This window comes from Spinacia oleracea, chromosome 6, assembly GCF_020520425.1.
Source record: "Spinacia oleracea cultivar Varoflay chromosome 6, BTI_SOV_V1, whole genome shotgun sequence".
Classification (NCBI taxonomy): domain Eukaryota; kingdom Viridiplantae; phylum Streptophyta; class Magnoliopsida; order Caryophyllales; family Amaranthaceae; genus Spinacia; species Spinacia oleracea.
Window position 1 is genome coordinate 138313334 of NC_079492.1, and position 12207 is coordinate 138325540.

The 12207-nt window shown below is 30.9% G+C and overlaps 1 protein-coding gene across 1 annotated transcript; it reads right to left on the minus strand.

Moving 5' to 3' along the window:
* Positions 1–1786: 1786 nt before the first annotated feature.
* Positions 1787–8989, minus strand: LOC110784969 (puromycin-sensitive aminopeptidase). Its single transcript, XM_021989412.2, has 32 exons — positions 8655–8989; positions 8302–8382; positions 8159–8203; positions 7885–8025; positions 7708–7783; positions 7504–7583; positions 7270–7383; positions 7108–7182; positions 6907–7014; positions 6613–6825; positions 6468–6529; positions 6308–6335; positions 6128–6214; positions 6007–6032; positions 5813–5876; positions 5641–5721; positions 5435–5482; positions 5310–5328; positions 5154–5158; positions 5013–5024; positions 4826–4882; positions 4613–4722; positions 4444–4524; positions 4168–4351; positions 3726–3874; positions 3493–3631; positions 3241–3387; positions 3072–3153; positions 2713–2888; positions 2273–2500; positions 2091–2162; positions 1787–2001 (listed from the first exon to the last, which is right to left on the minus strand). The coding sequence occupies exons 1-32, from the start codon at positions 8730–8732 to the stop codon at positions 1921–1923; spliced, it is 2949 nt and encodes a 982-aa protein (XP_021845104.1). The 5' UTR covers positions 8733–8989; the 3' UTR covers positions 1787–1920.
* Between the last annotated feature and the right edge of the window lie 3218 nt (positions 8990–12207).

The window sequence follows — 12207 nt, forward strand, 5'->3', positions numbered from 1 at the left end:
AGCCATGTTTATACCATGATTGTCATGCATTAAAGTATGTTAATTTATAGATTACTATTGAGTAATTCAAATTAATTTGTGCTTAGTTGTTGATTCATGTAATATAAATTGGCCAATATCGTGGATTGATTATCTAGCTAATAGGAATTAGAATTGAAATATCATATTTATAGAGGCTTGGTAAATGGGCAATTCTGATTATGTTAGCTACCGTACTACATATGTTGGATTGAAAGTGATAAGAACCGACCGTAGGATTAACAAATACTTTAATTACTCGGCCTAGTTTATTCATTGTTGAATTGTTTTCTTTTCTTGGATTGGCATAGGCATGGTGGACCGAACGTATGCCCTAGATCTTTAATTCATTGATAAATTCTACATTTACATTTTTGCTTTAGTTTTTGTTAGTAATAGTAATCCAAAATTCACACTTCGTTTATTGAAATAGTTTATAATAATTGGACAAAAACTAATAAAATTTGTCTCTTTGTGAGATCAACCCGTATTTGGTAAGTATCTGCTAACAACAGACACCGTGTACTTGCGATACCGCTTTTTAATTCATCATCTATTTAGGTTGAGGTAAACGGTTGTGTAGCTTTTCTCAAACATTAAATATACGGAGTATTAGCATTGAGAAGTAGCGGTTAGCGTTTGATAAAAGTGATAAGACTCACGAGTAGTAAATGTATAAACAATACAGAGTATATTTAGCTTTTATTATATTTTGCAATCTCCATGTGTTGAATATGCATACTATCAACAACTACTTTGACAACTAACGGTTAATTACCCAATACTAATTCACCGCAACTCGCTATTGAGATAGCTAGTCGTTGCTCAACCAATAAAATTACTAGATACTAGTTCTACCGTGACAGATACACATTGTTGAGCCGGTAAAATAAGCCGCTACTGCTATTTTTTAAATTACGGACTGGCTAGTACTCACGTAATATATATTGCTCGCTTATAATCGTGACAACAAAAACACGTTTACACAAAGGTTAAAACTTGGGATCAACGATGTTTAGTTTTATTAGTTTTTCACTATTCAGTAATTGTATAAGATAATAGTATATATTTTGTTCATGAAATAACCTAACTTTAATTTTGTGGTTCTTTAAAACTAATTATTTCTTTCTCATACACGTCATTTTGTGGAACATGCTTAACTGGATAAACACTATAATAATATTCAAAGTAGTCATCACCCCAGCAACACACTATCAAGTAGCAACACACTATCAAGTAGCAACACACTATCAAGTATCAACACACTATCAAATAATCAATCGTTAACTACTCGTTTAACCTGAAAGTTGCTACTTATTTTTATTCTTTTTGATGAAATGCTTCGTACTTGGTGTTTATCTACGTAGTAAATTTTAGTTGATTTGAAGGTAAAAGTTACTCTATAACAATTAAAAACCGTAACTACTCCGCTCAAGATATTTCAAACATATTATTGTATGAGTTGATTAAGAAATATACCGAGTAAGAATGAAAGAAAAATGTGCTAAGAAAGGCTGCAATCCTGAAAATCTATATACAAGTATTAAATATATTGGAACGGCGAAAATGGTGTTGCCATTTTTGAATCGCATTTTTAGGGAGGCTACTGAGACGACAAACACTATGATTCAATTGAGGACCATAGTATACTAGAGTTTGGGTTGATTGTTGCCCGATTGAGGTTGACGATGTTGCTATTTTGTTGCCCCATTTTTAAATTACTCGTAAATGTTGCTACGATATAAACTGATCATCAAAAGAAAAAGAGTAAAGGGAAGAATGAAAACCTGTATTGAACTAGCAGCATTTCCAAAATTGGAAACTATTATCCAGTTTTTCATCAACAAGAAAAAAAATCTAAAAGATCATCATCAACACTGCTACAAGTCTAGGAGAACCATTTTAAGCAGCCAAACTCTTGGAAGCAATCTCGAAAACATTCTCGGATAGTCCATTAGCAGACATAATCTTCTCTAGCTGTGCCTGTTATTCAAACATGCATATTAAAACCGCTATATCCAGCAAATGCACCATAAATCAGACCATATAGCAATTGTTGCAACAAGACTAACCTTAGCAAGGTTTTGACGGGTTTCATCATAACGCTTCCATCGAGAGAATGCAGACACCATCCTTGAAGCCACCTGTAATACAGGATAAAAAGTTCAACCCAGAAAATACATTAAAAACTTATCTTCATTTTAGATAAACTAGTAAACCTACGACTTATGATTCCTTATAATTTATAGCAGACCTGAGGGTTGATTTTGTCTAGCTGAACCACCAACTCTCCCAAGAATTGGTATCCTGATCCATCTTTCGCATGGAAGTTCACAGGGGACCCACAAAATCCGCCTATCAAAGAGTAGACCTTGTTTGGATTGCGAAGGTCAAATGCTGGGTGGTCTAATAGCTTCTTAATATTCTCAACATTCCCGGGAACATCTGATACTGCTTGAAGTGCAAACCATTTGTTGACGACCTTTTCCAATAAGAGTATGAGGAAAGAGATGATTAATTAAAAGATCACTTTTGTCTACAAAGAAACTATTACTTTGAAGCAATTTAAAGCTTTAAATACCCAGAGCTTGACAAAAGGCACACAATTTTAACACAAACGAATCGTCTGAATGAACCAAAATTTGACAACAAAGACGATACCACTCTTTAACAAGCAGCAAAGTGGGAACTTACCAAAAATTCATGTTGCCACTTGTTGTAAAAGTCAGCCAGAACTTCGTCATGGGTTTTACCAGGGTTCTGGGTAATGGCTGCCAGAGCTGCAAATTGATCAGTCATGTTTGTTGCTGCTTTATATTCATTCACTGCAAGCTCAGTGAGTTCTGGATCGTCAAGGGATGTAAGATATGCTGCAGTATGACCAAACACCATAATAAGACAACCCACATTGTCATATCTCAACAACAACAACAACAGCAACAGCAACAATATCGAAGCCTTTAATCCCAATGATGGGTTCAACCACGATCCTCTCCCTCCTTTCCGTTCTATCATATCTAAAATCAGATTAAAAACATAAAGAGTAAACATACCAAGTGAAATGTTCTTTAGTGCCCGTCTGGCCATATTAGAGTGGTTAAACTCATATTGCTCAGAGCTCTTGTTTTCTAGGACCTGTAACAATCAACGGCAGTTCAGTTCCATTAAAAAATTCAATGCAAGAGTGAACAGTCAAAACCACACAATGATTTAAAGTCGTACTGTGCGGAGCAAGTCAGTTTTCAGCTGCAACGCAAGTTCCTTTTTGATGAAAGTCCGGACTGCATGAACAGCATCAGGATCTGCAACCGCCATCATATCCATGATCTCCCCTTCTCCAGGGAGAGTTATAGCCTTTGCGATGAATTCCTTTTATTTTAGTGAGGACAAAAACAGAACCAGCATCAGCACCTGTTTCTGATTATTGGGAAGGGGTAAAAAAAAAGATGTCTATTCCACAGTTATAAGACTTACTTTATCCAAACTATTGTCGCATAGAATGCTTCTGAGCCCATCAACAAAATTTGCATTCAAATGTAGAGGCTTGTTTTGTTGGAAGTCTGCAACTAAGCTAAGCATCAATTTCCTGGCCAGGATCTGTCCAGCCTCCCAACTGCAGCATAGAGAGCCAGTGATGAAACAGATTTCATAAATTTTCCAACTTTTTATAGTCTGTAGTTTATAAGCTGTATATGACATAACCATACCGGTTAAATTCATCTGAATCATGGGCAAGGAGGAAAGAGAGATCACTATCTGACAGATCAGATTCAAGACGGATAGGTGCACTGAAGCCCCTCAACAAAGATGGAACTGGCTGCTCAGCCACATCAGAAAACACAAATTCTTCTTCCTTCTGCAAGGCATTGGTAGAAAAACTTATAGTAATGAAAAATTATAACAAATCTTTTTCATTGTAATATATTGCATATATCAGTTAAAAAAAAAAAAAAAACAAACAACAAAATATCACACAGATAAATACTAGGATTCCATAATGTTAAAAGTAGAGAAAGTTCCAGTCACCATAGAAATAAAAGTTAGGTCATACTTCGTATGTTTTAAGGGGGGAAAAAGGTATTAGAGGACGTTTTTTTATGCAATTACAACAAAAATAAATAACCAGCTTTCATAAAGTATCAGCAAGACCTTTGTTACTCGAAGAACAGTTGTATGGACCGGCTTCCCATCAATAGCCACCGACTCCAGTTTGCCATCATGGTAAACAGATGACAAGGGCATGTCTTTTCCATGAGAATCCAATAAACCAATTGCAACTGGAATGAACATGGGCTCTTTGGTTGACTGGCCAGGAGTTGGTGGCACCTCTTGGCTGAACAAAGAGGATAAAATTAAAAGAAGAATCATCAGCAGGAAATCAGCGGAAAAGGAAAGGGACATGACAAAGTTTGTTAGCATCTGTACCTAAATTTCAATGCAAATGTGCGCTTTTCGGCGTCATAAGATGAAGTGACTTTCACAATTGGTGTCCCAGCTTGTGAGTACCTATTGTAATTGTTTAAAGTAAGATCATAAATCCTCCAATAGTCACAAAAAAAGTTGCAGAATTGACAATGTTTAGCAAATAACTAACCAAAGCAAAAAATTTGCAAAATCTGCACTATTTGCATCCCTCATGGCAGCATAGAAATCTTCACAAGTTACAGCTTGGCCATCATGCCTCTTAAAATATAAATCCATTCCCTAAAATTGATGAAATACAAGTTAAAAAATAGGACTATAAGAGGAAGATGGAACCATGACGTCCAAATTGGATTGTTTGTCCACCTAAATTAAATATTATTACCTTTCGGAACCCTTGGCTCCCCAGCAAGGTTTTATACATCCTGACTACTTCTGCTCCCTGTCACAGACATGTAAAGGGAAATCAATTTTTATATAGTCAAACTTACATCTATGACGGTTAGAGAGAATTTCTTTCAACTTTGTGCATCATTGTCTCGTGAGAAGATTTTAACGGAAATGACTCGCACCTTTTCATACACCTGCAATCAAAAACCAAGACCACGTGAGATTCCCCAAATAATACCAGAAGGGGGGTGGGGGGTTTGGACCAACAGAAGCAAACTAGGAGCTAATGACAACTGAAAGCAGTAAAAGATGTCGAGCCTTACCGTAACTGCATTTTCCACCAGATCCCAAATACCATAGCAAATCCAAAATTAGGAGCACGGTTATAAAAAGGAAGTAACAACAGAAAAGAGAAATTAATACCGATTGCCATAAAGTCATAAAGCACAATAACAATAACTTGACAAATGAAATCTTACCTGTGTAGAAGTTGTCCATCTGTAAAGAAGAGAAAAGGAAACATCATGAGCTTAGCTTGAAAATAGACATCAGGGTACTCCAATAAGAAATTAAGAACCAAGAGAGAATGTGAAATAATGCCTACCTTAATGTAGGAATGTGGTCGCACCGGATGAGCCATAGGACCTGAATCCTAAGACACGAAAGATAAAACACTTTCAGATGGTGTTAAATACATCTATCAAATGCAAAACTAATAATAGTAGGATGGTTACTAATGGAGGTGACTAAAATATGTTCAAGCATGACATTAGCCAAGTATGAGTTGAAGTCGTCAACAAAGTAAGTAACCTGGGGATATTGATAACTCCGAAGCTTTGAGACATCAGCAATCCGCTTTACAGGGCGGCTTCCCATGTCAGATGAAAATTCCTAAATGAAGAAAATTATTTTATGAGAAATTAAATAAATAATAGTGCCCTCCTAGTTAAGACAACTATTTATGATTCATAAGGGACAGTACCTGATCACGGAAGACGGTTAGTCCTTCCTTTAGGCTGAGCTGGAACCAGTCACGACATGTAACTCTGCAGTAGGAATCATGTCAGAGTACTAGTATAAGTGCAGGTGGCAGACAAAAGGCAAGCAAATCTTATAAAACACGTAGTATGAACAATGAAGTACATGATAACTGCTCAAAAGAAAGTAATAGCTTACCTATTTCCAGTCCAGTTGTGGAAGTACTGAGACAATAGTGAAGACAAAAGAAACATTCATCAGTGCAAGCTAAGACGGGGACAAAGATAATAATTGCTAATGCAGTCCAATGAAAGCATACCTCATGACCAATTACACCTAAAATTGCAGCATAATCTGCATCAGAAGCAGTTTCTGGGGTTGCCAATACAAGCTTAGAATTGAAAATCTGCCAAGAAAGAGCATATTAAGTTTCAAAATTCATCTGTCTGAACAATAATGACAATCACTAAGCATGAACAAAAACTTTCCGGAGGCATACATTTAAACTCTTGTTTTCCATGGCTCCCCTGCCAAGCACATAAAAAAAGACTCAGTCATTTATTCCAACCAAAAAGAACAACCATTTGGGAGAAATAAAATATAGTAAAACAATCTTTTTAATAGATCCAATAATTTATTTTTTTGAAAACGAATCTCACATGTTGAAATCTGGTACAGCGACAATATTAAACAGATCCAAGTCATATTCCAAACCAAAAACCTGAAGAGAAACAACAAAAAAGATCAGAATCAAAATAAAAGAGAGCCTTGAAAAGAAAGATCTCTAACAAATTAAAAACTGACATCCTCATCCCACTTCATGGATGCCTTAAGAGAGTACATGGCATGTGCTGTTTTAGACAAGTCATCAGCGGGAGTCCAGATCCTGAGGGTCACATTACGGCCAGAACGAGTAACAAAAGTATCATCTCTGCTCTCCAGAGGACCAGCAACCAAGGCAAATAAATAACACGGCTTTTTGTATGGATCCTCCCAAATAGCAAAATGCTTGTCACCCTGTGATAAGCAACTTATGATTAGCATGCCATTATAACGATATAGAAAATAAGCAATCACTGCATGACGGCTTCAGCTCACCTCAATATCCCCTTGCCCAACGAGATTTCCATTGGACAACAAGACTGGATACTTGGTTTTATCAGCTTCCAAGCGAACTGTGTATTTTGCCATAATATCAGGACGATCCTGGCAACACAACAAAGACATGCACTCAAATTATATAACTGAGTAGCAAACATCCCTTTATCACAATATATAACCAGCAACTAAAAAATCAACCTGAAAAAAAGTTATTTTGCGGAAACCCTCCGCTTCGCATTGTGTACAGAAATTTCCAGAAGACTTATATAGACCCTGTAGTGAAGAATGGCTACTGTGTAAGATGCATGACATACCATTAGTAGCAAAAGGTGCAATTTGCAAAATAAAAAAGCATCTCACCTCTAATGATGTGTTGTTTTGAGGGTATATTTCAGTAACAATTTCTAATGTGAATTTTTCAGTCGGTGGTGATGTAAGTGTCAGATGGCGTGAATCCACATGGAATTCTCCCTCCTATACAAAGCAATAAAAAACCATTTACCATGTATGTACTCTAAAAACCAAAGACTTTGACACCAAGTAATGACAATGAAGTCAAAAATCAAAATTACAAAACAAAGAAATATTACATACATTTAGATCTTTCCCATCAATCTTGACTGAGACAAGCTTCAAATCCGAACCATCCAAGATTAGAGGAGAAGAGGCAGAAGCTGATGAAGAGGACAAAAAAGCTAAACATGAGTGTTAAATCTTAATAAAACATAGGAAAAACAGTAGTGCTAAGTCCAACATACATAGTAAAAAGTAAAAATAGTAGGAAACTACGTATTATACCTTCATCTGCAGGGAAGACAGATATTTTTGAGAAGACATGGGTCTTATCTTCATCCAACAAAAATTTCAAATCGACCTGCAGGAAACAAGAAGAACGGATCAAACGTCAATCAAAAACCAACAGCGCATTAAAATTTTAAAACCCAATATATAACATGCTGACATTAAAGCACATACAGTATCAAAAAAGTAAGCAGGCTTCTTGTAGTCTTTCAGGAAGATTTCTTTTGGAGCCTCCATGTTCAAGTCTTCAGCTTGCTTTGGCGATGGTTCAGTTGCAACTGAACAGATAAGTCTTCTATTGACTTCTTGACTCCTCTGAAGCAAGGACAACATGATATCAGAATGTAAAGGTCGAAACAACATAGCAAAAACTAACAGTAGAACAACCGAAGGAATAACATTGAAGAGTGTAAACAATTAGATACAGCTAAAGTTCCCAATAGCTTACATAGAGAGCAGGATATGAGAAATGACAATTCCTTCGCAAGCTCGTCTAAAAACGAAAAGAGAATCAAATTAGTACTCGTAAAACACTCTTATGCCATTAAACACAAAAGCAACACAATGCCAATTATGTAAAACTAGACAAACCTCTAAACTAAGAAACTTTCTAAATCTTGTGAGGTTCTTAACCGGGCGCTGAACACAATTAACTCGAGACAAAGCCTGAAGCTGCATCACCAAATATAGCACAATTATCAATACTCAATCATTTCTACCATCATTCAACCAAAATGATTCACTTTCCCTTCCATTCACCATAATAGAAATGAAATTAAACAAAAATGCAAGCTTTTCATCAACTACGACGTCTACAAGACTATCAAATACAGAAACTTTACCCTATTTTACCAATTTTGCAACGTCTACAAGAGTACCAAATGCAAGCAGTACAAAAAACTCAAATTTGACCAATAAGATGAGAAATGGGATAAGAAAATCACAGGAGAAGATGAAACCAATCCCAGAAAATTGGTCTTCGATAAAGCAGGACCTTTGCATGGTAAAACCAATCGAGCCATTCAACTGAAAGTTTTCACAACTCAACCAAATTTCCAAATTTTCTGGGAAAACTTCAATGGATATAGAATAAATTAACAATATCACAAGATTCACAACAGTAAAAATCCAACTTGTTGGATTAAGAAATGCCCCGGCTCGAATCCGGATTGCTCTAGATTATCAATTGATCCTACTAGCAAAATCAATAAATCTATAGCTAAAAGGACACCCAGATGGCTAAAACCCAGAAAAATGACTCAAAAACCCCAGATCAGTGACTGACCATGAGAGAGAAGGGAGTGATATGTTGTCCTGCGTATATGGGCAATAACCCTATTGTTTTATAGATTGATATAATCGGATAATTCAAATTAATGGTCGAGAATAAATTTATCAAATTACAACATTAAAATCGAACTGAAAAGAAAAACAACAAAAATTGATGTGATCGAAAAATGGAGAGAATTGAATTTGTGGGATTTACCTATTATGGCTGATGATTTGATGAGAAGAACACAGAAACTTGATGCGATTAACCAACAGAGATCTGTGAGAAATAAAGCTAGGTATTTATAATTTTGAAAAGGATCATATTATATTTTAATTTTTCTAATTATAATACGATTATTGAATTAATAGATTTTTATCTTTTAGATAAAGCGACCAATAATTGGGCGAGCTTTTTAAGGTTTCGCTGGAGTTGAGAGTCTTTTCTCTTCTTTTTTTTTTTTTCTAGTTTTATTTAGTTTCTTTTTGGAGAAATTTTATTTTATGTATGGATTATGGTTTGGGCTTTTGTGTTGTGATTCTTTGTAATTGTATTGATTTGGTCCAGTTCATTTGTTGGGCTAAAGCCTTACAATTGTTTGTGTCAAATAGCGTTAGATTGTAGAGCAACTTTTTATCGACCCTAAACCCGATTTGATATAATTGGATATTGAACACGAAGTTATAACTCGGTTACTACTTACTACCAAATACCAATAAACAACATCAAAGACAATAAGGGGGATTGTTTTCTTGTACCTTTTCTTGGTGAAGACCCCAATTGAAACAACCATTGGAAGTTTTGAGGTTAGGGAAATCAATGCTAGCATATGAACTTGAAAGTTTTGGTGCTTTGGGGTAAGGGCAGCCCGGCCCTAGGCATAGGCGAGAAGTGCAACCACCTAGAGCCCATGCGGGGAAGGGAGCCCAATTAACATCCTAAACAACTTTATACTATTAGTACGGAGTAATAGTTAACGACATAAAGATTAAAGAACCTGTATAATCTTCTTTGCTGCAGTGACCTGAAGGTTTTGTTGGTCTAGCTTAACCTGAGTCGAACCCCATTTCCCGCATTTTCTACTTTTCTTTTTTCTTTTTTTCTTCTTGTTTCTCATCTTGTAGCTTAGCTTGGGTTTATGAACAAAAAATATATTCTGGATTTTGGTACTCATCTCTATTATATATTGAAGTGCTTAGGTTATTTTAATAAGTTCACTTTTGGTGTCCCCTTTAGATTAACATATAGTTCAAATTCCAAATAGCATATAGTATAGTATTCTACTTGTACAGTTGTACGCGTACAATGAAATCATATTCCATGTTCATTATCCACTTAATGAATTCTTACCGGGATGCACAATTGTGTATAACCTAAGGGGTCGTTTGGTTGGAGAAGGGGAAAGGGAAAGAGAATGAGAATGAGAATCAAGGAGAATGGAATGAAAACCCTTTGTTTAAGAATGTTGTTTGGTTAGTCCATTCTTCTCCCCTCTCTCTCTCCTAAGTAAGATAATAAATAATATATAATAAATAATAAATAATAAATAATTAATATTTATTAATTAATATTTATTATTTATTATTTATTATTTATTATTGATTATTAATTATTAATTATTAATTATTAATTATTAATTATTAATTATTAATTATTAATTATTAATTATTAATTATTAATTATTAATTATTAATTATTAATTATTTAATATTCATTATTTATTATTAATTATTTATTATTAATTATTTATTATTAATTATTTATTATTAATTATTTATTATTAATTATTAATTATTAATTATTTATTATTAATTGTTTATATTTATTATTTATTATTAATTACTAATTATAAAGTATTAATTATTTAATATTTATTATTAATTATTAATTATTAATTATTAATTGTTAATTATTAATTATTAATTTTAATTATTTATTATTAATTATTAAGTATTAAGTATTAATTATTAATTAGTAATTAGTAATTATTAATTATTAATTATTAATTATTAATTATTAATTATTAATTATTAATTATTAATTATTAATTATTAATTATTAATTATTAATTATTAATTATTAATTATTAATTATTAATTATTAATTATTAATTATTAATTATTAATTATTAATTATTAATTATTAATTATTAATTATTAATTATTAATTATTAATTATTAATTATTAATTATTAATTATTAATTATTAATTATTAATTATTAATTATTAATTATTAATTATTAATTATTAATTATTAATTATTAATTATTAATTATTAATTATTAATTATTAATTATTAATTATTAATTATTAATTATTAATTATTAATTATTAATTATTAATTATTAATTATTAATTATTAATTATTAATTATTAATTATTAATTATTAATTATTAATTATTAATTATTAATTATTAATTATTAATTATTAATTATTAATTATTAATTATTAATTATTAATTATTAATTATTAATTATTAATTATAATTATTAATATAATTATTAATTATTAATTATTAATTATTAATTATTAATTATTAATTATTAATTATTAATTATTAATTATTAATTATTAATTATTAATTATTAATTATTAATTATTAATTATTAATTATTAATTATTAATTATTAATTATTAATTATTAATTATTAATTATTAATTATTAATTATTAATTATTAATTATTAATTATTAATTATTAATTATTAATTATTAATTATTAATTATTAATTATTAATTATTAATTATTAATTATTAATTATTAATTATTAATTATTAATTATTAATTATTAATTATTAATTATTAATTATTAATTATTAATTATTAATTATTAATTATTAATTATTAATTATTAATTATTAATTATTAATTATTAATTATTAATTATTAATTATTAATTATTAATTATTAATTATTAATTATTAATTATTAATTATTAATTATTAATTATTAATTATATTATTATTATTATTAATTATTAATTATTAATTATTAATTATTATTATTAATTATTAATTATTAATTATTATTATTAATTATTAATTATTAATTATATTATTAATTATTAATTATTAATTATTAATTATTAATTATTAATTATTAATTATTAATTATTATTATTAATTATTAATTATTAATTATTAATTATTATTATTAATTATTATTTATTATTTATTAATTATTTAATTATTAATTATTTAATTATTAATTATTAATTATTATTTA